General features: G+C 43.6%; 1 protein-coding gene across 1 annotated transcript; it reads right to left on the bottom strand.

Moving 5' to 3' along the window:
- On the bottom strand, positions 1-26,493 carry si:ch211-120g10.1 (butyrophilin subfamily 1 member A1). The gene is made up of 10 exons (XM_061884406.1): positions 26,335-26,493; positions 23,727-23,934; positions 20,013-20,108; positions 7,410-7,511; positions 7,213-7,347; positions 5,602-5,739; positions 5,487-5,535; positions 1,018-1,044; positions 869-895; positions 1-800 (listed from the first exon to the last, which is right to left on the bottom strand). The coding sequence occupies exons 2-10, from the start codon at positions 23,787-23,789 to the stop codon at positions 241-243; spliced, it is 1,197 nt and encodes a 398-aa protein (XP_061740390.1). The 5' UTR covers positions 23,790-23,934; positions 26,335-26,493; the 3' UTR covers positions 1-240.
- Between the last annotated feature and the right edge of the window lie 792 nt (positions 26,494-27,285).

Here is a 27,285-nt window from a genome sequence, read left to right on the forward strand (position 1 = left end):
TGGAGTCCACCATTTATACATTTTATTGAGTGCAGGGTGAATACTACACAGTACACATGGATGCTGCAGTCTAAAGAATACAGGACATAAGCGAGTACAGGATTTCATTTGATTGTAGCAGCAGAAGCTATTTAAAAAGCACACCCTCATTCTTTTACAGCAGGAAAGTCCTCCCAGTGATTAACATATTTGCACAACCTGGTTTTAATTGCTGAATGTGACATCCACTGGAGACTTTCCTCAAGCCCAAAGGCAGGATGAAGCACAGAGACACTGGGCATCCACTCCAGGGGTCCTAATCACCAGATCTTTGCCCACCTCCACCGTACCGAAGAGTGGGAAGAGCTTCTCGCAAAAGCGCTCGTTGTAGGTGTAAATGTGCACGTGCGTGTCCACGTCGTAGAAGGACAGCTGGCCGGCGTCGTAATCCAGGTAGACGCCCACTTTCTGGGGGATGAGGCCCGGCGGCAGGGCGGTGAACGGCACCGTCAGCGCCTTGAGCTCGGTGCCCCTCTCCAGGCGCAGGGTCAGGTAACCCGTGCCGGTGTTGAGGGACTTGAACCCTTTCCTCAGGGCCGACTCTTTGGCCACGCCCAGCCGCCAATCTCGCTCACCTACTCGCACCTCCCAGTAGCGCCGGCCAGCGTGGAAGCCCTCCACTCCCACGGCGCACCACCAGCCGTCAAAGCGGCGGCGGTGGTTGGGGACGTCCTTCCTCTCCGTGCCCACGCGCATCTTCTTGTCGTCGCCGGAGATGTGAAGGTCGGGGTTGGCCGTGTCTCTGTTGAGAGTCACCTCCACTGGCGGCCGACGGCGGGGTTAGCAGAGAGGCGGAGTTAAGGGGTGGGGGAGGAAATGAAGACTGTACCTGCGGCTTTGGTGATCCAGTCCCACACTGCCGAGAAAAACATTGGAAGCACGTCAGCACTGGCCCACGCACGTCCTCTGCAGTGGACATTCGCAGGCACATTGTCCATGTCCACTGGGGAGGACGGACGAATAGCAGGAAGCACTCACCTGGCTGAGGAATGTAAGAGATCGCACCTGGAAGGTAGAACAAAGACACATTTTTAGCATTTCAAAAATATAAAACATTGCTTTTTCTCATAAATATCGATGTAATCCAAAGACATGCACCTGGGGATAGGTTGATTGGCAACACTAAATCGACCCTAGTGTGTGAATGTGAGTGTGAATGTTGTCTGTCTATCTGTGTTGGCCCTGTGATGAGGTGGCGACTTGTCCAGGGTGTACCGTGCCTTCCGCCCGATTGTAGCTGAGATAGGCGCCAGCGCCCCCCGCAACCCCGAAAGGGAATAAGCGGTAGAAAATGGATGGATGGATGGATCATAGTAGTATCGACGCTCTTGTACTTGGTATCATTACAGTGGATGTCAGGTGTAGATCCACCAATGGCATTTGTTTACATTGTATCCATTGTATCCTCCTACGCCAGGGGTCGGGAACCTTTTTGGCTGAGAGAGCCATGAAAGGGGCTTCACGGTGGCAGAGGGGTTAGTGCGTCTGCCTCACAATACGAAGGTCCTGCAGTCCTGGGTTCAAATCCAGGCTCGGGATCTTTCTGTGTGGAGTTTGCATGTTCTCCCCGTGAATGCGTGGGTTCCCTGCGGGTACTCCGGCTTCCTCCCACTTCCAAAGACATGCACCTGGGGATAGGTTGATTGGCAACACTAAATTGGCCCTAGTGTTTGAATGTGAGTGTGAATGTTGTCTGTCTATCTGTGTTGGCCCTGTGATGAGGTGGCGACTCGTCCAGGGTGTACCCCGCCTTCCGCACGATTGTAGCTGAGATAGGCGCCAGCGCCCCCCGCGACCCCGAAAAGGGAATAAGCGGTAGAAAATGGATGGATGGATGGAGCCATGAAAGCCAAATATTTCAAAATGCATTTCCGTAAGTGTCTTGGTTTGTTTTCCCGAGGTGCAAAGCGAATAGAGTGGAAACGGCGTGAAGGTAAAGACATCTTTATTTTAACACTAAAACTAAAAACAGGAACCAACATAAAGCGCGCACAATGGCGGTACAAAAAACTGGGCTATGAAACAAAAGACTAGCACAAAGGCTATAAACTACAAACATGAAACGGGGGCATAAATAACAAAAACTTACGTGGACCAAATGGACAACATTGCAAGGCATGAAGCAGATAATCAAGGGCGTGAACGAGGTGATGTTGCCAGACTGACTAACTGGTAATTGTGGCTTAAATAATGAACATAAGTGAAAACAGGTGTGAGACAAGACAGGTGAACTGATTGGTTGTCATGGTAACAAAACAGGGAGTGAAAAAAAAAGGAACTTAGAGTCCAAAGCACCTGGTATTTCTAGGCAGTCTCCCATCCAAGTACTAACCAGGCCAGACACTGCTTAGCTTTGAGAACAGATAAGATTAGGGATGCTCAGGGTAATATGGCCATACAAAACTCACGATCAGACATGACAGAAAACTAAATCAGTTGGCATGGTAAGACAAACAAGGAAATGCAAAACAAAACTAAATGTCCAAAAAACTAAACATAGCATGACCAAAACATGAACCATAGGCGTGACAGTAAGAGCCATATAACATTTTTCAACACTGAATACAACTAAATTCCTGCATTTTTAAGTATGACCAACATTTGTAGAGTATAATAAGTCTCTTATTCTTTTCAGCAACATTGTTATTATAAAAGTTAACCAATAATATATATAATACTTCTTACCATTATTGCGACATCTTGAACAGGTGCGGTAGAAAACGGATGGTTGGATTAAAATGCATGAGAATGTTTTATAATTTGAACGTTATTGATTACCAGCGGAATTATTCATTACTTATCGTGTTAAGCAATGTCAGCTAAGATTTATCTGAGAGCCATATGCAGTCATCTGGCTCTAGAGCCATAGGTTCCCTACCCTTGGTTTAAGCATTAGACACCTTTTTACCTGCACTCTGCCTCCCGCTGTTTCTCACATCTACAAAGCAATTAGCTACCGACTGCCACCTACTGATATGGAAGAGTATTACACGGTTACTCGGCATAGCTCGGTTGGTAGAGTGGCCGTGCTAGCAACCTGAGGGTTCCAGGTTCGATTCCCGCTTCCGCCATCCTAGTCACTGCCGTTGTGTTCTTGGGCAAGACACTTTACCCACCTGACCCCAGTGCCACGCACACTGGTTTAAATGTAACTTAGATATTGGGTGTCACTTTGTAAAGCGCTTTGAGTCACTAGAGAAAAGCGCTATATAAATATAATTATCTGAGAGCCATATGTAGTCACCAAAAGAGGCACATCTGGCTCTAGGGCCATAGGTTCCCTACCCCTGTCCTACGCTGTGTGGTGAAGCACGTTTAGCTCTTCCTCGTCCTCCAGTGATAATGCTACTTGTAAGAAACTCACTTTATTTGTCGCCATGGAGACGAGGATTTAGTGTGAGTAAAACTGAAGTGCAAATGAAAATACAGGTTCACTGGTGGCAGAATGGTTAGTGCGTCTGCCTCACAATACGAAGGTCCTGCAGTCCTGGGTTCAAATCCAGGCTCGGGATCTTTCTGTGTGGAGTTTGCATGTTCTCCCCGTGAATGCGTGGGTTCCCTCCGGGTACTCCGGCTTCCTCCCACTTCCAAAGACATGCACCTGGGGATAGGTTGATTGGCAACACTAAATGGTCCCTAGTGTGTGAATGTGAGTGTGAATGTTGTCTGTCTATCTGTGTTGGCCCTGCGATGAGGTGGCGACTTGTCCTGGGTGTACCCCGCCTTCCGCCCGATTGTAGCTGAGATAGGCGCCAGCGCCCCCCGCGACCCCGAAAGGGAATAAGCGGTAGAAAATGGATGGATGGATGCTTTAGGCAGCATTTATGCGCTAAAGAAACTTCTCTAAGACTTTTGCGGCCGACTTCTTCTGTTGTCATTACTGCCACAAGTGGTGGAAAAGTGTATTACGACTTAGTGTGGACCACAACCACTACTTTTTGGCGGACCCCCAATGGGGGCTCCTGGTCCCCTATGGTGAAGAAACACTGAAATAAGCTCTGCTTCTCCCCACTTCTTTTCAGACATTAAAGGCCTACTGAAAGCCACTACTAGCGACCACGCAGTCTGATAGTTTATATATCAATGATGAAATATTAACATTGCAACACATGCCAATACGGCCGCTTTAGTTTACTAAATTGCAATTTTAAATTTCCCACAGAGTTTCTTGTTGAAAACGTCGCGGAATGATGTGCTTGTGACGTTATTGGTTGTAGCGGACATTTCAGCCCAGCACCACTTACGGCTAAAAGTCTTCTCTTTTCATCGCATAATTACACAGTATTTTGGACATCTGTGTTGCTGAATCTTTTGCAATTTGTTCAATTAATAATGGAGACGTCAAAGAAGAATGCTGTTGGTGGAAAGCGGTGGATTGCAGCTGCCTTTAGCAACGGAAACACAGCCGGTGTTTCTTTGTTTTTTTGTGAAGCTTTAACACGGAGCGGTCAAGCGGACATGTTTCTCTACGTCAACCAGCAAGTTTTTGGATGGGAAAATTGTGATATTAAGTCGGCTCTTATCGGAGACTTTAGTGGAGTATGCGACCTCTTCCTGCAGCTCAAAAACCCGCTCGACATCCATTGCTTTCGTCCTCTCCAAGGTTCTCATAGTCATCATTGTCACCGACGTCCCACTGGTTTTGAGTTTTCCTTGCCCTTATGTGGGCCTACCGAGGACGTCGTAGTGGTTTGTGATGTGGTTTGTGCAGCCCTTTGAGATACTAGTGATTTAGGGCTATATAAGTAATCATTGTTTGATTGATTGATTAAAAAAAAGCAGCTGTGATCTTGGCTCATCGGCTTCTCTCAGAGACACTGGCGTTCACCGCAGCCATCCGACTTTCAGGTACGACTTTATAATCTCACTAAAACACTATTAACACAAAAAGCAGATAAGGGATTTTCCAGAATTATCCTAGTAAATGTGTCTAATTACATCTGAAACGCTCCCACTGTAGCCGTCGCCTTTTTTTTTTTTTTTTTTTAGTGCTTCACTCTAACTTTCCTCATCCACGAATCTTTCATCCTCGCTCAAATTAATGGGGAAATCGTCGTATTCTTGGTCCGAATAGCTCTTGCTGCCGGAGGCTATGATTGTAAACAATGTTTAGATGTGAGGAGCTCCACAACCTGTGACGTCACGCGCGCATCGTCTGCTACTCCTGGTACAGGCAAGGCTTTGTTATTTGCGACCAAAAGTTGCGAACTTTATTGTGGATGTTCTCTACTAAATCCTTTCAGCAAAAATATGGCAATATCGCGAAATGATCAAGTATGACACATAGAATGGACCTGCTATCCCCGTTTGAATAAGAAAATCCTATTTCAGTAGGCCTTTAAGCATGTGTGAAATGAACTAATTCCACAACCAGGGCCGCCCCTGCTTATTGGCAAAACCAATACAAAACTATATTGCCTATATACCACAACATCTGAAGGGTTTACCAAAGTCCGTCCTCTGCTTCCAGGCCAACCAGAGCTGTGGTACAGTTTCCTGCAGACACGAGAACAAGGTCAGACGTTGACCAGAGGACAGGAGTTCTGAATGTGAGCGGGGAACCTTTTCTGGACTCCCCAGCATGAGGGTCCACATGACCATCTCCATGGCATTCAGCAGGTTTGGAACTTGGCCCCAGCGCCAAGCCAGCCTCAAGTCTTCCAGGACCTTGGCCACACCTTTCCCAGTCAGAACGCTTTGCTGCATGACGGCAAATAAATGTCCACCTGTAAAGAATCTTTCGAGGAACTGTTCAAATGGTCAAATGAATATTTTAGTCATCTCTTGTCCAACAGCAGTTTTAGTCGAAGCAACAGTCCTCATGTGATTTATGCTGTATTGCTTCTCTTCACTGAATTGGCAGCAGCTTGGAAGCAGAAGTAGGAGTCGGCCGGGTCCTCCCGAGTCCACCGCTACATTTGGAACCCAGGACATGGCGCCATCGGAGGAGACAACCTGAACCGTCCACGGACTGGAGTCGGTCACTTTGGGTCATCAATGAAGACGTGGGGCTTGGCGGACTGTCAGAAATATTGTATATAAGTTATCACACAACTCGCTTGCTTGCAGTTCAGGTTGCCCTGCGTGAAGACCGGTAGCCCTGGTTACAATCCACTTGTGCACACAAAGCTGTCCTTGTTCTTATCAAGCTAAGGCGGACAGCTTGTAAATCTCCACTGCGTGCCATGGAATGCGCCTCGCCGTCGAAGTGTCTGTTTTTCAGATCTGGACAGCCACGGGAGGGGCCTTATCAGGACCCGAAGTCTCCAAAAAGATAAGGTGGACGAGCAGAGAAGGGGCAAACCTGACACCGCTCCAAGCACATTTTGTTTTAGCTGTTTATGAACCAGTGTTGGGCTGCTGAATAATGTGACCCCTCCCCTTAGAAGCAGCTGCAGCATGGAATCAGGGAATACCCAAATAAATGGGGAGGCGCGGGAACTTTTTCCCCAGAGCGTGGGGTGACACTGTACGTGGGTGCAGGTCCACGCCCTCTCCTCATGAGCTAAATTGAATCATGTCTCTGTTTGGTTCCTTGCTTCTTGTCCTGTTTAATAGATAGTTTGGTGCTTGAACCTGACACAGTGCGGCCTACGAGTGCGGTCGACCGCCGACCATATAATCAACATCTTCCCCTTACATGGACCGCCCTCGGAAGCCAGCCTCTTCCACCTAGGACCAGAGATGCGGGTATGGCCACGCGACACCGAGTTGGACATCTGACGGTACACGAAAAAAGACTGAATTGGCCCGTGTTGGTGTCTAAAAGATACAGCCCTTCATGGCCCCGTACTTTTAACACCCTGCCCTCCACACATCCCAAGAAGATGAGACAAGGACTCATGAGATCACTCATTCATATTGCTTCTCTTGTGATTGATGCTGTATTACTGCCATTCCCCATGTTTAACCTAAACCTTCCTGTTTACAATCACACTGTGTAGTTTGCCCCCCAATCCAAACAACCCGGGACACTTCACCCAAGCCCTCCTCTCTCTTCTCTCGTTTCCAAGTCTCTCTTTCGCCGGCTTCTCCTCCTCCTTCCAGCATGGTGGACTTGCGGCCTGTCCTTATCTGAGATCTCAAATAAATTATCCAAACACTTTAGCTTCCTATGGACATTTCTTGATTGAACGAGAAACGGTCCCAAAACAGAACCTGACCCGGTCTCACCTCGGGTTGAGTCCTCCAGTCTTTCGCCCAATCGAGGAGGTCTAACTTGGCCTTCTGCAGGTCCAGCTGGTTGTCGGGATCCCACTGCTGGCGGTCCATGTTTCCGGGCCAGCCGTCGGTCTGCACGGGCCTCCTCTGCGGAGGAAGAGGCAGCAGATGCAGACTTGGGAGAGTAATCCTAGGCGGCATGCGCTGACCTTGGTCTCCAACATGGAAGCCCATTCCAGAATGAAGACCCTGCAGAGAGAGCTTGGCCAGATGTCGTCCTGCTTCCAGATGTGCTCCAAGACCGAGGAACTCTGCAGTCACAAGCAAATTGGTGCTGATTTATTGTCAACCTTCATGTCCTCTAAAACTGACATTGACTCAACGTTGCAAAATAGTTATATTTGTAAAGTGACGGCAACGTTGGATCCACGTTTTTGGTGGGAAATGACCAAATTTCAACGTCAAATCAACGTCACAACCCTTTCTGCTATTTTAGCCTTCATATTGCACCACACATTTTCAATGTCTGCACTACAGGCAGGCCAGTCTAGTACCCGCACTCTTTTACTATGAAGCCACGCTATGGGAACACCTGGCTTGGCATTGTCTTGCTGAAATAAGCAGGGGCGTCCATGCTTGGATGGCCAAATATGTTCCTCCAAAAGCTGTACACTGTAAAAAAAAATCCTATTTTTATGGTTAATTTACTCTAAATTTCTACTGTAATTTTTCTATTTTTTTTAAACAGGTTATACAATTGTAGAATTGAAGACATTATCTGTAAATAAACAATCCGCATGTTATTTTAAGTAATATGCCTTTAATGACAAACTATGTATATTTTTATTTTTTTTTACAGAAAAATACCAAATTAATAATACATATCATTTTCTGTTTTCTCAAATTACTGTCAAATTCAAGTAAAATTACAGTAATTAACTTTCATTTAATATGTAGCTTGTTACATAAAAGTCAATGTCCATACTAACAATCTAACAGTTTTATACGTAATTTTGAGGAAAATCTTATTTTTTCGATATTTATGTGTATTTTTATATTCAAGTTGAAAAAAGGTTTATGCTCATAATAACAATTTAACATTTTTCTCTGTAATACGACACACGTTGGTGACTGCAAGACATAACTTGATCAACCGCCAACAGCCATACAGGTCTCACACTGAGGGTGGCCGTACAAACAAATTTAACACTGTTACAAATATGCGCCACATTGTGAACCCACATCAAACAAGAATGATAAACACATTACGGGAGAACATCTCTGTCACGCCTGTAAGTTTATGTTTTGGTTTTGGTCAGGTTATGTTTAGTTTTTTGGACATTTAAGTTCTGTCTTGGCACTTCCTGGTTTGTTTTCGTCGCCATGCCAACTCATTACTTTTCACCTGTCATGTCACGTCCGTGTCCTCAGCCTCACACCTGTTTTCACTAATTATCATAGCTACTTAAGTCACTCTTTTTCTTGTCTTCATTCTGGGATCTTCAGACACGCACGCACCCTACCCATGCTGCGTTACCTTCATGCCCTTGAACACCTCGCTATCAATGCCCTTGTTTTGATCCACGTAAGTTTTGTTTTCATGCCACAGTGCACTCTTTTGTTTCATGTCTTTAGTCTTGCCATCGTGCTGTTTAAGTTTATAGTTAAATTGTCTTTCATGCCATTGAGCAAGGGTTTTTGTTTTCCCTGTTTTGTATGTATTATATAATTAAAAGATGTACTCACAGTCACGTCTCGCCCGTGCAAGTCATTCTCTGCATCGAAGAAACAACTTTAATCCAAGCCAAGTTGTGACAATCTCCACCGTAACACAAAATAACAAATACCCAGAATGCCATGCAGCGCTACTTTTCCGGGCTACCCCCCTGCCACCACCAAACCCCGCCCACCTCAACCGACGCACGGAGGGGGCCGCTGATGTGGGGTGGTGGCGGGGGTGTAGCCTGGAAAAGTAGCGCTGCATGGCATTCTGGGTATTTGTTCTTTTGTGTTTATTTTGTGTTACGGTAAAGATGTTCTCCCAAAATGTGTTTGTCATTCTTGTTTGTTGTGGGTTCACAATGTGGCGCATATTTGTAACAGTGTTACATTTGTTTGTACGGCCACCTTCAGTGTGACCTGTATGGCTGTTGATCAAGTATGTCTTGCAGTCAATATTGTATGACCAATGAAGCCTTGTACAACATGACTCTCAGTCGGCACAGTGAAAGAGCGAATGCGACGGAAGGTTGTCGAGGACGATGTAGGCAGTGCTGTCACGGCACCCGCTAAAAATACTTGTCCGGTCGATATCGGGACAATCCTTCGCGAGGATCACAGGAAGTTTCTCGTTAAAATTGGGATGATTGGCAAGTATGTTGCTAGGTCAGGATAGCCAATCAAAGAAGTTTCGTAGTTCCGGCATCCAGTGGCCCCCAGGTAAATTGAGTTTGAAACCCCTGATCTTAACAATTCCGAAAAATTCTATAAAATAATGGTATTTTTCTGTGGAACTGCCAGCATTGTCACTTCATTAAAGTTGATTGATCGTAATAATTTGGAAAAAAAACTGTAGAATAAAGGTATTTTTCTGCAGAACAGTTTGCATCGTCACTTTATTAAAAGGTGGTTGATCTTAATAATTTCGTAAAAATCTGTAAAATTACGATATTTTTCCGCAAAACGTTTCAAGAAAATTTCTGTAAATATAATGTTTTTGATCATTATTTGGTTTACAATGTTTTACTTTGATTTTATGGTTTTCGTTTGGCAGCCGTAGCTGCCAGTAGATGACCGTTTTTTTTACAGATTTTTTTTTTTTACAGTGTTTGTACCTTTCAGCATTAATGGTGCCTTCACAGATGTGTAAGTTACCCATGCCTTGGCCACTAATGCACCCCCATACCATCACACATGCTGCCTAGAACACTTTCACCCTAGAACAATCACCAATACACCCCCATACCATCACACATGCTGCCTAGAACACTTTCACTCTAGTACAATCACCAAAATACCCCAGAACAATCACTAATACACCCCCATACCATCACACATGCTGCCTAGAACACTTTCACTCTAGTACAATCACCAAAATACCCCAGAACAATCACTAATACACCCCCATACCATCACACATGCTGCCTAGAACACTTTCACCCTAGAGCAATCACTAATACACCCCCATACCATCACACATGCTGCCTAGAACACTTTCACCCTAGTACAATCACCAAAATACCCCAGAACAATCACTAATACACCCCCATACCATCACACATGCTGGCTAGAACACTTTCACCCTAGAACAATCACCAATACACCCCAGGACAATCACTAATACACCCCATACCATCACACATGCTGCCTAGTACACTTCACCCTAGAACAATCACTAATACACCCCCATACCATCACACATGCTGCCTAGAACACTTTCACCCTAGGGCAATCACTAATACACCCCATACCATTACACATGCTGCCTAGAACACTTTTACCCTAGAACAATCACTAATACACCCCAGAACAATCACAAATACACCCCCATACCATCACACATGCTGGCTAGAACACTTTCACCCTAGTACAATCACCAAAATACCCCAGAACAATACACCCAATACTAATACACCCCATACCATCACACATGCTGCCTAGTACACTTCACCCTAGAACAATCACTAATACACCCCCATACCATCATACATGCTGCCTAGAACACTTTCACCCTAAAACAATCACTAATACACCCCCATACCATCACACATGCCGCCTAGAACACTTTCACCCTAGACCAATCACTAATACACCCCATACCATCACACATGCTGCCTAGAACACTTTTACCCTAGGACAATCACTAATACACCCCAGAACAATCACTAATACACCCCCATACCATCACACATGCTGCCTAGAACACTTTCACCCTAGAGCAATCACTAATACACCCCATACCATCACACATGCTGCCTAGAACACTTTCACCCTAGGGCAATCACTAATACACCCCATACCATCACACATGCTGCCTAGAACACTTTCACCCTAGGGCAATCACTAATACACCCCAGGACAATCACTAATACACCCCCATACCATCACACATGCTGCCTAGAACACTTTCACCCTACAACAATCACTAATACACCCCAGGACAATCACTAATACACCCCCATACCATCACACATGCTGCCTAGAACACTTTCACCCTAGAGCAATCACTAATACACCCCATACCATCACACATGCTGCCTAGAACACTTTCACCCTAGGGCAATCACTAATACACCCCATACCATCACACATGCTGCCTAGAACACTTTCACCCTAGGGCAATCACTAATACACCCCAGGACAATCACTAATACACCCCCATACCATCACACATGCTGCCTAGAACACTTTCACCCTACAACAATCACTAATACACCCCAGGACAATCACTAATACACCCCCATACCATCACACATGCTGCCTAGAACATTTTCACCCTAGACCAATCATTAATACACCACCATACCATCACACATGCTGCCTAGAACACTTTCACCCTAGAACAATCACTAATACACCCCCATACCATCACACATGCTGCCTAGACCACTTTCACCCTAGAACAATCACTAATACACCACCATACCATCACACATGCTGCCTAGAACACTTTCACCCTAGAACAATCACTAATACACCCCCATACCATCACACATGCTGCCTAGAACACTTTCACCCTAGACCAATCATTAATACACCCCCATACCATCACACATGCTGCCTAGAACACTTTCACCCTAGAACCATCACTAATACACCCCCATACCATCACACATGCTGCCTAGAACACTTTCACCCCAGAACAATCACTAATACACCCCATACCATCACACATGATGCCTAGAACACTTTCACCCTAGAACAATTACTAATACACCCCCATACCATCACACATGCTGCCTAGAACATTTTCACCCTAGACCAATCATTAATACACCACCATACCATCACACAAGCTGCCTAGAACACTTTCACCCTAGACCAATCATTAATACACCCCCATACCATCACACATGCTGCCTAGAACACTTTCACCCTAGAACAATCACTAATACACCCCCATACCATCACACATGCTGCCTAGAACACTTTCACCCTAGAACAAACACTAATACACCCCCATACCATCACACATGCTGCCTAGAACACTTTCACCCTAGAACAATCACTAATACACCCCCATACCATCACACATGCTGCCTAGAACACTTTCACCCTAGAACAATCACTAATACACCCCCATACCATAACACATGCTGCCTAGAACACTTTCACCCTAGAACAATCACTAATACACCCCCATACCATCACACATGCTGCCTAGAACACTTTCACCCTAGAACAATCACTAATACACCCCCATACCATCACACATGCTGCCTAGAACACTTTCACCCTAGAACAATCACTAATACACCCCCATACCATCACACATGCTGCCTAGAACACTTTCACCCTAGGACAATCACTAATACACCCCCATACCATCACACATGCTGCCTAGAACACTTTCACCCTAGAACAATCACTAATACACCCCCATACCATCACACATGCTGCCTAGAACACTTTCACCCTAGAACAATCACTAATACACCCCCATACCATCACACATGCTGCCTAGAACACTTTCACCCTAGAACAATCACTAATACACCCCCATACCATCACACATGCTGCCTAGCACACTTTCACCCTAGAACAATCACTAATACACCCCCATACCATAACACATGCTGCCTAGAACACTTTCACCCTAGAACAATCACTAATACACCCCATACCATCACACATGCTGCCTAGAACACTTTCACCCTAGGGCAATCACTAATACACCCCAGGACAATCACTAATACACCCCATACCATCACACATGCTGCCTAGAACACTTTCACCCTACAACAATCACTAATACACCCCAGGACAATCACTAATACACCCCCATACCATCACACATGCTGCCTAGAACATTTTCACCCTAGACCAATCATTAATACACCACCATACCATCACACATGCTGCCTAGAACACTTTCACCCTAGAACAATCACTAATACACCCCCATACCATCACACATGCTGCCTAGACCACTTTCACCCTAGAACAATCACTAATACACCACCATACCATCACACATGCTGCCTAGAACACTTTCACCCTAGAACAATCACTAATACACCCCCATACCATCACACATGCTGCCTAGAACACTTTCACCCTAGACCAATCATTAATACACCCCCATACCATCACACATGCTGCCTAGAACACTTTCACCCTAGAACCATCACTAATACACCCCCATACCATCACACATGCTGCCTAGAACACTTTCACCCCAGAACAATCACTAATACACCCCATACCATCACACATGATGCCTAGAACACTTTCACCCTAGAACAATCACTAATACACCCCCATACCATCACACATGCTGCCTAGAACATTTTCACCCTAGACCAATCATTAATACACCACCATACCATCACACAAGCTGCCTAGAACACTTTCACCCTAGAACAATCACTAATACACCCCCATACCATCACACATGCTGCCTAGAACACTTTCACCCTAGAACAATCACTAATACACCCCCATACCATCACACATGCTGCCTAGAACACTTTCACCCTAAAACAATCACTAATACACCCCCATACCATCACACATGCTGCCTAGAACACTTTCACCCTAGAACAATCACTAATACACCCCCATACCATAACACATGCTGCCTAGAACACTTTCACCCTAGAACAATCACTAATACACCCCCATACCATCACACATGCTGCCTAGAACACTTTCACCCTAGAACAATCACTAATACACCCCCATACCATCACACATGCTGCCTAGAACACTTTCACCCTAGAACAATCACTAATACACCCCCATACCATCACACATGCTGCCTAGAACACTTTCACCCTAGAACAATCACTAATACACCCCCATACCATAACACATGCTGCCTAGAACACTTTCACCCTAGAACAATCACTAATACACCCCCATACGATCACACATGCTGCCTAGAACACTTTCACCCTAGAACAATCACTAATACACCCCCATACCATCACACATGCTGCCTAGAACACTTTCACCCTAGAACAATCACTAATACACCCCCATACCATCACACATGCTGCCTAGAACACTTTCACCCTAGAACAATCACTAATACACCCCCATACCATCACACATGCTGCCTAGGACACTTTCACCCTAGACACATCCGGATGGTTCTTTTCCTCTTTTGGTCTGGACGTCCACAGTTTCCAAAAACAATTTGAAATGTGGACTCGTCAGACCACAGACCAATTTTCCACATTGCATCAGTCCATCTTAGAGGAGCTCGGGCCCAGCGAAGTGTTTCTGGGTGTTGTTGACATTGATTAAACTTGTCAAAAGGTGTGTCGTTTCAACGTCAGGACCTAATTCAACAAGTTGTCAATTCTGTTTCAATGCCTTGTGCCTGCTTGGAATGTCACAACAGGTTGGAGTGCATAGCTCGGTTGGTAGAGCGGCTGTGCCAGCAACTTCAGGATTGCAGGTTCAATCCCCGCTTTTGCCATCCTAGTCACTGCTGTTGTGTCCTTGGGCAAGACACTTTACCCACCTGCTCCACCCACACTGGTTTAAATGTAACTTAGATATTGGGTTTGTCTATGTAAAGCGCTTTGAGTCACTAGAGAAAAGCGCTACATAAATATAATTCACTTCACTTCGATTGGAATGCAAAATCACAAACCACACCAACAGTGGCTCATTTTGCCTTTAAAAAGGACACACAACAGGTTCCCTCTGATTGGCTCTGACCAGTAAACCAGGCGTTTGAAGCGACCAATCAGACAAGAGTTGAGTTGCCAAAGATTGAACTCAAACTTGAACTTAATGACATGAATGTTTTGTCACGATTTAAAAGTTGAAAAGAGGAAATTTAACACAAAACTGTCACGGCGCGGGCTCGAACTCATTTCTCCCCGGCAGCTGGGTCTTCCAGAACCTCCGCTGGCAGCACGCCGAGACACGCCCCTGCTCGCATTGGCTGCGTCACGCCCACATGCCGGCAAGGCTGTAGGCGATCAGCAATCTGCACACCTGGTACAGATGATCAGGCCTGCCTTCTTAAGCCTGCACAACCTGCCATCCCTCACCGGAATATACTGTAACCTTCTGTTGATGTCTCGTAAGTGGTTATCTTGCTCTCTCTACTGCAGACCTCCGTTCCCGTGTTGACGTTGCAGTGTGTCTCGTCATTCCTTGTCCCCCCCTGTTTCCCTGACCATCTTTTGGATCTCGACTCCCTCTCGCATGGACACGGACCTCCTACGCCTTGCCATTTGCCCTTAACATCATTATATTGTTTATATATACATATAATAAATATAATAAATATTGCCCCCTTCTGGTTCTGTGCTGTCACAACTCCCTCCTCCAATCCCATAACAAAAACATGAGATAGAACAACTTTGTACTTCCACTACCACAAAAGACTTGCAATGATATCATGAGAAATAAATTTTTCCATATAATCTTATTTTAAATACATATCATATTAATTTGATGTAAATAATTAGAAATGTAGTATACAATACAATAACAACAATTTATGGAGTGAAACTACTGCCAAAACTCCACAAGAACATATTTTTACTCACACTCAACAGTTGTAAAAAAAAACGTTTTTCTTCAATGAATAAAAAACAATTTGCAAGACTAAAACTATTTTCTTCAAGTTAAACATTTTTGTCAGTAAAATTCCTGTCATTTGCACTCAGCGCACCGGCAATTCCCAACCTACAACCACAGGGGGTGCTGCTGAGTCCATTTCAGGCTGCCAGAGCAACTGTTATTCGCGCATGGTGCCATCCGCCAAAAATACCAAAGAAGCAGGAGAAGCGGGGTGGGGAGCAAAATGGCGGACAGAAAAGGGGGGGGGGGTGACAAGCTCAACCTGTAAGTGAACCTGTTATGAAAGTGTTGTGTTTTTAACATACAAACCCCGTTTCCATATGAGTTGGGAAATTGTGTTAGATGTAAATATAAACAGAATACAATGATTTGCAGATCCTTTTCAAGCCATATTCAGTTGAATGCACTACAAAGACAATATATTTGATGTTCAAACTCATAAACTTTATTTTTTTTTGCAAATAATCATTAACTTAGAATTTCATGGCTGCAACACGTGCCAAAGTAGTTGGGAAAGGGCATGTTCACCACTGCGTTACATCACCTTTTCTTTGAACAACACTCAATAAACGTTTGGGAACTGAGCAAACTAATTATTGAAGCTTTGAAAGTGGAATTATTTCCCATTCTTGTTTTATGTAGAGCTTCAGTCGTTCAACAGTCCGGGGTCTCCGCTGTCGTATTTTACGCTTCATAATGCACCACACATTTTCCATGGGAGACAGGTCTGGACTGGAGGCGGGCAAGGAAAGTACCCGCACTCTTTTTTTTATGAAGCAACGCTGTTGTAACACGTGCTGAATGTGGCTTGGCATTGTCTTGCTGAAATAAGCAGGGGCGTCCATTAAAAAGAAGGCGCTTAGATGGCAGCATATGTTGTTCCAAAAGCTGTATGTACCTTTTAGCATTAATGGTGCCTTCACAGATGTGTAAGTTACCCATGCCTTGGGCACTAATGCACCCCATACCATCACACATGCTGGCTTTTGAACTTTGCGTCGATAACAGTCTGGATGGTTCGCTTCCACCCTTTGGTCCGGATGACACGATGTTGAATATTTCCAAAAATAATTTGAAATGTGGACTTGTCAGACCACAGAACACTTTTCCACTTTGCATCAGTCCATCTTAGATGATCTCGGGCCCAGAGAAGCCGGCAGCATTTCTGGATGTTGTTGATAAATGGCTTTCGCTTTGCATAGTAGAGCTTTAACTTGCACTCACAGATGTGGCGATCAACTGTATTTAGTGACAATGGTTTTCTGAAGCGTTCCTGAGCCCATGTGGTGATATCCTTTGGAGATTGATGTGGGTTTTTGATACAGTGCCGTCTGAGGGATGGAAGGTCACGGTCATTCAGTGTTGGTTTCCGGCCATGCCGCTTACGTGGAGTGATTTCTCCAGATTCTCTGAACCTTTTGATGATATTATGGAGCGTAGAACTTTGAGAAATGTTGTTCTTAAACTGTTTGACTATTTGCTCACGCAGTTGTGGACAAAGGGGTGTACCTCGCCCCATCCTTTCTTGTGAAAGACTGAGCATTTTTTGGGAAGCTGTTTTTATACCCAATCATGGCACCCACCTGTTCCCAATTAGCCTGCACACCTGTGGGATGTTCCAAATAAGTGTTTGATGAGCATTCCTCAACTTTGTCAGTATTTATTGCCACCTTTCCCAACTTCTTTGTCACGCGTTGCAGCCATGAAATTCTAAGTTAATGATTATTTGCAAAAAAAAAAAAATGTTTATGAGTTTGAACATCAAATATGTTGTCTTTGTAGCATATTCAACTGAATATGGGTTGAAAAGGATTTGCAAAGCATTGTATTCTGTTTATATTTACATCAAACACAATTTCCCAACTCATATGGAAACGGGGTTTGCACATATCATTTTTTTTTTAATTGAAGAAAAACATTTTTATTTGCAAATGTTGTGTGTTTGTGGATCCATGGTGTCATGCTCGATCTGCTATTGTGTCCTTAACAGTGACAGAGCAGGAATGGGCTAGGAGTACGTTTGCAGTAACCTTTCATATGTCTTTTATTCATGGACTTTTTTTTTACATGAAATAGTGTGATCTGCACGTTTCTGGCCAATAGGCAGCGTTAGGGGAGGCTACCGAGTGCAGTACATTTATACGGAAGGTAAGGTAAAGTTTTGTACCTGACGCGTTGTCAGAATAATTGTATCCAAGTTATCACAAAAGTTTGTGTTACATTGAGTTCCCGGCGAGAAGACAAAAGCTGTCTTTGAACCTACCAAGAAGAAGGCTTGTAAAACTCCACTGTGTAGTATGGGAAGCAACATGAAGGTGTTCTGTTGCTTTCATGTATTGTAATCCACTGGAAGATTTTGTCTTGACCCAAGAACTACAAAGCGGAGAGGAGGCAGGGCCAGACTCTCCTCGAGGCGACCTGTTCTTTGCACCGTTTCACAACCCTTACCTTTAACTGTTTTACGACCTTTTCTTTGAACTGTTTGTAACCAGAGGCGATGGCTGTTTACGACCCCTGTCCCATAGAAACAGCTATTGCTATGTAACCAGAGAAATTCCACATAAAAGAGGAGGCGTACAATCTTTCGCCAGAGCGAGATGGAGACTCACAAGAGTACAGCCCGGACGTCTCTCCTCAATTGAGCCAAATTTTATTCTGTCTCTGCTTAATTCCTTGCTGCCTGTCTGGTTTAATAGATGTCATCAGTGTTTGAACCTGACAAAAGTATATAAATCCACCATTTATAAATACACATCAGAAGGCAAAATGAGCCTCTTCAACAATCACTCAAGCAGCACTGAGAGCGGACTCGGACAAACCAACTCTAGTAATGTTGACATTTTCAAGACCAACAAAGCAAGTGTGCTTGGTAGAAAACGTTCCGACGTAAAAAAAAAATGTTTTTTTTTTTTTTTTTTTGCTACGTGGTGATGCAAACTATAACTATAATGAATGCTGCGGTCAAACAGCTGGTTTGTAATGAGTACGTTACTTACAGTATCAACACTTGGTAGGGCGCAACATAGCACACAAATGTAAATGACCAAATAAGAAATAGTAACTGGACAGAACAGTTATCATTTTTAAATATTGCATTAAAACATACAATTTTATTGATAAACAATTAACATTTACTAAAACACATAGAAGTACCGAAATTTGCTATCGACAAGTACCAGTATCGACCCCCAGGTACCGGGAATTGGCAGCCTATGGGTTGAAATGTGAACGGAACCCAGGCAGTGTCTACCCAAATAACAATAACAATGATAATTATTATTGTCAAAATAATAAGTTATCACACAACTTGTTTGTTTTGAGTTCAGGTTGCCCTGGTTACCATCCACTGGTGCTCACAAAGCTGTCTTTGATCTTATCAAGCAAAAGGCAAACAGCTCATAAACCTCCACTGTGTGCGATGGAATGTGCCGTAGAAGTGTCGGTTTCTGAGATCTTGGACAGCCACAGGAAGGACCTTATCAGGACCCGGAATCTACAAGCAGAGAGGGGGCAAACCTGACACCGCTCCAAGCATCTTTTTTTATTTGAACTGTTTATGACCCAGTGTAGCAGTGTATAATGAGACTCCTCCCCTTAGAAGCAGCTGCAGCTATGTAATCAGGGAATGCCCAAATAAAGGAGGAGGCTTGGAACTCTTTCCTCGGAGGGTGGGGTGACACTGTACGAGGGTGCAGTTCCACGCACTCTCCTCATGATCTAAATAAAATCCTGTATCTGTTTGATTCCTTGCTTCTAGTCTTGTTTAATAGATAGTTTGGTGTTTGAACCTGACAATTATTAGATGCACCACACGCCAAACATTCATTAATTATTTTTTTTTTAGGGTATGAGACTTAACCTGACATGCCTGTTTGTACAACGTTGGAAGAACAAGTAGGAAGAGAAAAAGTAGGAAAAAAAACATGCAGTTCTGAAGTGGTCTTGGTGGTGAACAGTGCCCTCGTGTGGCAGAATTTGCACATTGCAAGGACATGAAATGTGTTGGATGAGACATAGTTCCAGGTACACAAGAGGTGTGAACACACCTGGCACACCCGGCTCAGGTCTTTAGCCAGTTCCGCCACAAGTTGCTGGTCATCCTCCAGGACTTCGGGCTTCTTCTTCGCTTTGGAGTTCAGCGCCTGGAGGCCAAAAACCAAAGTCAACTCTGTGGAAAAGAGCTTTGGACAAAGTGAGGTTTGCCTTTCCGGGTTTTAGGTTCCTGGTGCGAGCATGCAGGCTAACGTTGCTAACGTGTTACAGAAGCTGGGTTTAAAGAAGTCTGGGATGTTTCAGAACCACAACCCCCTGGATCAAGGGCCCCCAAGCTTTTGGCACCAGGGACACAGCAGTCTTCCACAGACTTCTCTCACCAAGTACCACCCCACAAATGTACAAAGCCCAAAACTAGTCAAGTAGTCAGGTTGTGTAAAAGGTAAATAAAAAGAGAATGCAACAAATCCTTTTCAACTTATATTCAATTGAATAGACTGCAGAGACAAGATATTTCATCTTCACACTCACAAACTTAATCATTATGTTTACCAGTGTGTTACTTGGCCTTTCCTTTGAACAACACTCAGTAAAGGTTTGGGAACTGAGGAGACACATTTTTGAAGTGGAATTCTTTCCAATTCTTGCTTGATGTACAGCTTAAGTTGTTCAACAGTCTCCCGCCTCATATTTTAGCCTTCGCACATTTTCAATGTCTGGACTACAGGCAGGCCAGTCTAGTACCCGCACTCTTTTACTATGAAGCCACGCTGTTGTAACATCTGGCTTGGCAACCTGTTGCTGAAATAAACAGGGGCGTCCACGATAACAACATATGTTGCTCCAAAACCTGTATGGACCTTTCAGCATTAATGGTGCCTTCACAGATGTGTAAGTTACCCATGCCTTGGCCACTAAAACAATTTGAAATGTGGACTCGTCAGACCACAGAACACTTTTCCACTTTGTATCCACTTAGATGAGCTCGGGCCCAGCAAAGTGTTTCTGGGTGTTGTTGATAAATGGCTTTGGCTTTGCATTGTAGAGTTTTAACTTGCACTTTCAGATGTAGCGACCAACTGTAGTTACTGATAGTGGTTTTCTGAAGAGTTCCTTAGCCCAAGTGGTGATATCCTTTACACACTGATGTGGCTTTTTGATGCAGTAGCGCCTGAGGGATGGAAGGTGAGTAATATCATGGCTTACGTGCAGTGATTTCTCCACATTCTCTCAACCTTTTGATGATATAACGGAGCGTAGATGGTGAAATCCCTAAATTCCTTGCAATAGTTGCTTGAGAAATGTTGTTCTTAAACAATTTGCTCACTTTGTTGACAAAGTGGTGACCCTCGCCCTGTCCTTGTTTGTGAATGAGTGAGGATTTCATGGAAGCTGCTTTTATAGCCAATCATGGCACCCACCTGTTCCCAATTAGCCTGTTCACCTGTGGCATGTTCCAAATAAGTCTTTGATGAGCATTCCTCAACTTTCTCACTCTTTTTTGCCACTTGCGCCAGCTTTTTTGAAACATGTTGCAGGCATCACATTCCAAATGAGCTAATATTTGCATGAAATAGCAAAGTTTGTCAGTGTGAAGATGAAATATCTTGTCTTTGCAGTCTATTCAATTGAATATAAGTTGAAAAGGATTTGTTGTATTCTCTTTTTATTTACCTTTTACACAACCTGACTACTTCACTGCTTTTGTAGTTTGTATGTTGATTATTTATTATATGTTTTATTATTTATTATTTGTTGTAATATTTTTTATATGTTGTATATTTATTATGCTGTATATTTAATATATGTTGTATTATTTATTATATGTTGTATTATTAATTATATGTTGTATCTATAGTATATGTTGTTTATTTAATATATGTTGTGTATTTAATACGTCTTGTATATTTATTATATCTTATTTAATTAATATATGTTGTATCTTTAAAATATGTTGTATATTTATCATATCATGTATATTTATTATATGTTGTGTATATTTATTATATGTTGTATGTTTAATTTATGTTTCTATGCGTTTATGCAAAATACATTTGTTACATGTTGTCATATTTATGTTTGTATATTTTATACAAATGATATTTGTTCTATGTTGTCATATTAATTTTATTTATGTTTATACAAAATATTTTTGTTATATGTTGTCATATTTATGTTCACATATGTTCATACTAAATGTATATGTTATATGTTGTCACATTTATGTTTATGTATTTTATAAAAATTATATTTGTTCTATGTTGTCATATTTATGTTTATATATGTTTATATATGTTCGAACTAAATATATAATTTCTATGTTGTCATGTTTATATATGTTCAAACTAAATATATATGTTTTATGTTGTCATATTTATATATGTTCATACTAAATATATATGTTATATGTTGTCATATTTATGTTTATATATTTTATACAAAATATTTTGTTCTATGTCATCATATTTTTTTTTCTATATGTTCATACAAAATTTATTTGCTATATTGATCCTCAGATGTGTCATCCAAATAAAAGATTAAATGTGTACTTATTGCGAGCCAATGAAAGTATTTTAAAAATTGGACAAACTTCAATTATTGCTTTTAATAAGCAACTACAAACTACAATAAAGTAGCTTCAAATGTATTCCAGCTAATGATTGAGATACAATCTCTGATCAGATCCAAACAATAAAGTGATGGAAAGATGTTTGTATTTGAGCTGAGGTGGAGTTGATGCAGTGAGTTATTTTGGAGTGAAGTGTTTTCATAGTTTGACGCCTGGACAAAAGAGCAAGATCAGCAGTTTTGAAGGCAGCAGGTCCAACTGGAAAGGAGACCTTCTCACCTGGAGGATCCAACACACTACACCTGGCAACTGCTCTCTCTTTTGTACCATGGAAAGAAGGTGACACCAGGTGACACCACGTGACACCACATGACACCAGGTGACACCACGTGACACCACATGACACCAGGTGACACCACATGACACCAGGTGACACCACATGACACCAGGTGACACCACATGACACCAGGTGACACCAGGTGACACCAGGTGACACCACATGACACCAGGTGACACCAGGTGACACCACGTGACACCACATGACACCAGGTGACACCACGTGACACCACATGACACCAGGTGACACCACATGACACCAGGTGACACCACATGACACCAGGTCTCACCAGGTGACACCACATGACACCAGGTGACACCACATGACACCACGTGACACCACATGACACTACATGACACCAGGTGCCACCACATGACACCAGGTGACACCAGGTGACACCACATGACACCACATGACACCAGGTGACACCAGGTGACACCACATGACACCAGGTGACACCACATGACACCACATGATACCACATGACACCAGGTGACACCAGGTGACACCACATGACACCAGGTGACACCACGTGACACCACATGACACCACATGACACCACATGACACCAGGTGACACCACATGACACCACATGACACCAGGTGACACCACATGACACCACATGACACCAGGTGACACCAGGTGACACCACATGACACCAGGTGACACCACATGACACCAGGTGACACCACATGACACCAGGTGACACCACATGACACCACATGACACCACATGACACCACATGACACCACATGACACCACATGACACCAGGTGACACCACATGACACCAGGTGACACCACGTGACACCACATGACACCAGGTGACACCACGTGACACCAGGTGACACCACGTGGCCTACCTTTATTTTGCTGGCCATGGTCTTGGCGGGCTCCAGCAGCAGCAGGTGGAAACACTGCAGCATCGTGTCCGAGTCTTTGGGGTCAAAGGTGACGTCCTCTGGGTCAAAAGTGACGTCCTCTGGGTCAAAGGTGACGTCCTCTGGGTCAAAGGTGACGTCCTCTGGGTCAAAGGTGACGTCCTCTGGGTCAAAGGTGACGTCGTTGACGCTGTAAGCAAAGTCAAGTTGTCTCGTGAAGCACTTTTTACGAGCCATTTGGCGGCAAACGCATTTGCAATTAAATCGCAGACGATTATAGCACACTTGCTGTTATGGAGGAGATTCTAGCACACTTGGTGTGAAGGAGAAGATTGTAGCACACTGTGTTATGGAGAAGATTCTAGCACACTCGGTGTTATGGAAAAGATTCTAGCACACTCGGTGTTATGGAAAAGATTGTAGCACACTTGGTGTGAAGGACAAGATTCTAGCACACTTGGTGTGAAGGACAAGATTCTAGTACGCTTGGTGTGACGGAGGAGATTTTAGCACACTCTGTGTTATGGAGAAGATTCTAGCACACTTGGTGTTATGGAGGAGATTCTAGAACACTCGGTGTTATGCAGAAGATTCTAGCACACTCGGTGTGAAGGAGAAGATTGTAGCACACTGTGTTATGGAGAAGATTCTAGCACACTCGGTGTTATGGAAAAGATTCTAGCACACTCGGTGTTATGGGAAAGATTGTAGCACACTTGGTGTGAAGGACAAGATTCTAGTACGCTTGGTGTGACGGAGAAGATTTTAGCACACTCTGTGTTATGGAGAAGATTCTAGCACACTTGGTGTTATGGAGGAGATTCTAGCACACTCGGTGTTATGCAGAAGATTCTAGCACACTCGGTGTGAAGGACAAGTGTCTAGCACACTTGGTGTGAAGGGGGAGATTCTAGCACACTCTGTGTTATGGATAAGATTCTAGCACACTTGGTGTTATGGAGGGGATTGCACCCTTGGTGTGAAGGACAAGACTCTAGCACACTTGGTGTGAAGGACAAGATTCTAGTACGCTTGGTGTGACGGAGGAGATTTTAGCACACTTGGTGTTATGGAGAAGATTCTAGCACACTTGGTGTTATGGAGGAGATTCTAGCACACTCTGTGTTATGGAGAAGATTCTAGCACACTTGGTGTTATGGAGGAGATTCTAGCACACTCGGTGTTATGCAGAATATTCTAGCACACTCGGTGTGAAGGACAAGATTCTAACACACTTGGTGTGAAGGAGGAGTATCTAGCACACTCGGTGTTATGGATAAGATTCTAGCACACTTGGTGTTATGGAGGGGATTGCACACTTGGTGTGAAGGACAAGGTTCTAGCACACTTGGTGTTATGGAGGAGATTCTAGCACACTCGGTGTTATGGAGAAGATTCTAGCACACTTGGTGTGAAGGACAAGATTCTAGTACGCTTGGTGTGACGGAGGAGATTTTAGCACACTTGGTGTTATGGAGAAGATTCTAGCACACTTGGTGTTATGGAGGAGATTCTAGCACACTCGGTGTTATGCAGAAGATTCTAGCACACTCGGTGTGAAGGACAAGATTCTAGCACACTTGGTGTGAAGGAGGAGATTCTAGCACACTCGGTGTTATGGATAAGATTCTAGCACACTTGGTGTTATGGAGGGGATTGCACACTTGGTGTGAAGGACAAGATTCTAGCACACTTGGTGTGAAGGACAAGATTCTAGTACGCTTGGTGTGACGGAGGAGATTTTAGCACACTTGGTGTTATGGAGAAGATTCTAGCAGACTTGGTGTTATGGAGGAGATTCTAGCACACTCGGTGTTATGCAGAATATTCTAGCACACTCGGTGTGAAGGACAAGATCCTAGCACACTTGGTGTGAAGGAGGAGATTCTAGCACACTTGGTGTTATGGATAAGATTCTAGCACACTTGGTGTTATGGAGGGGATTGCACACTTGGTGTGAAGGACAAGATTCTAGCACACTTGGTGTTATGGAGGGGATTGCACACTTGGTGTGAAGGAAGAGGTTCTAGCACACTTGGTGTTATGGAGGAGATTCTAGCACACTCGGTGTTATGGAGAAGATTCTAGCACACTCGGCGTGAAGGACAACATTTTAGCACACTTGGTGTGACGGAGAAGATTCTAGGACACTTGGTGTTATGGAGGAGATTATAGCACACTCTATGTTCTGGAGTAGATTCTAGCACACTCGTTATGGAGAAGATTCTAGCACACTTGGTTTAATGGAGGACATTATAGCACACTCGGTTTTATGGAGGAGATTCTAGCACACTCGGTGTGAAGGAGAAGATTCTAGCACACTTGGTTTTATGGAGGGGATTATAGCACATTCGATGTTATGGAGGATATTATAGCACACTCGGTCTGAAGGACAAGATTCAAGCACACTTGGTGTTATGGAGGAGATATTAGGACACACTGGGTGTGAAGGAGGAGATTCTAGCACACTTGGTGTTATGGAAAAGATTCTAGCACACTTTGTGTGAAGGACAATATTCTAGTACGCTTGGTGTGACGGAGGAGATTCTAGCACACTTGGTGTTATGGAGAAGATTGCAGTAAAACTTACATTTTCTTCCCGCAGAAGAATTAAGCAAGTCCAGTTGTCTTTGGAGGTCAGTTGCGCTCAAAGTCGACTCGTTTGTGTGCTGCAGTGAAGCAATGACGCTGTTTACATCCCGAACTTGACACTCGGCTCTGATCGGAAACCCTCGGTTTTTGCATCGCCACTGTGGGCGCAGCGCGCGGCCATGTTGGGAAGGGCATGAGGTCACGTGAGGGCAACACTGCCTGCTTCCATGTTTATGGATTTATATCCATGGCGACAAATAAAGTAAGTTTTTTTTACACGTAACATTATCACTGGAGGACGAAGAATAGCGAAACATGCTTCACTCCACACTGTAGGAGGATACAATAGCTCACCGGCGTCACAATGTAAACAAATGACATGGGTGGATCTATACCTGACATCCACTGTAATGATACCAAGTACAGCAGCTATCTAGACGATACTACTATGATTACATTATATTTTTTACCATCATAAAATATTTTCTGCTTTTTAAAAAATTCAAATAATGTTAACCAAGTCAGTAAATATGTCCCTGGACACATGAGGACTTTGAATATGACCAATGTATGATCCTGTAACTACTTGGTATCGCAGCGATACCTAAATGTGTGTTATCATCCAGAACTAATGTCAAGTATCCAAGAAGAGAAGAATAAGTGATTATTACATTTTACAGAAGTGTAGATAGAACATGTTCAAACAGAAAATAAGCAGATATTAACAGTAAATGAACGAATGGATTAATAATCAATTTTTTACAGTTTGTCCCTCATAATGTGTACAAAATAATAGATGTATAAATGACACAATATGTTACTGCAGATTAATTGGGAGTCTTTGTTTGTTTACTTACTACTAAAAGACAAGTTGTCTAGTATGTTCAATATTTTATTTAAGGACTAAATGACAATAATAAACATATGTTTCATGTACCCTAATTTTTGT

The sequence above is a fragment of the Nerophis ophidion genome, linkage group LG23 (genome assembly GCF_033978795.1).
Source record: "Nerophis ophidion isolate RoL-2023_Sa linkage group LG23, RoL_Noph_v1.0, whole genome shotgun sequence".
NCBI classification, from domain to species: domain Eukaryota; kingdom Metazoa; phylum Chordata; class Actinopteri; order Syngnathiformes; family Syngnathidae; genus Nerophis; species Nerophis ophidion.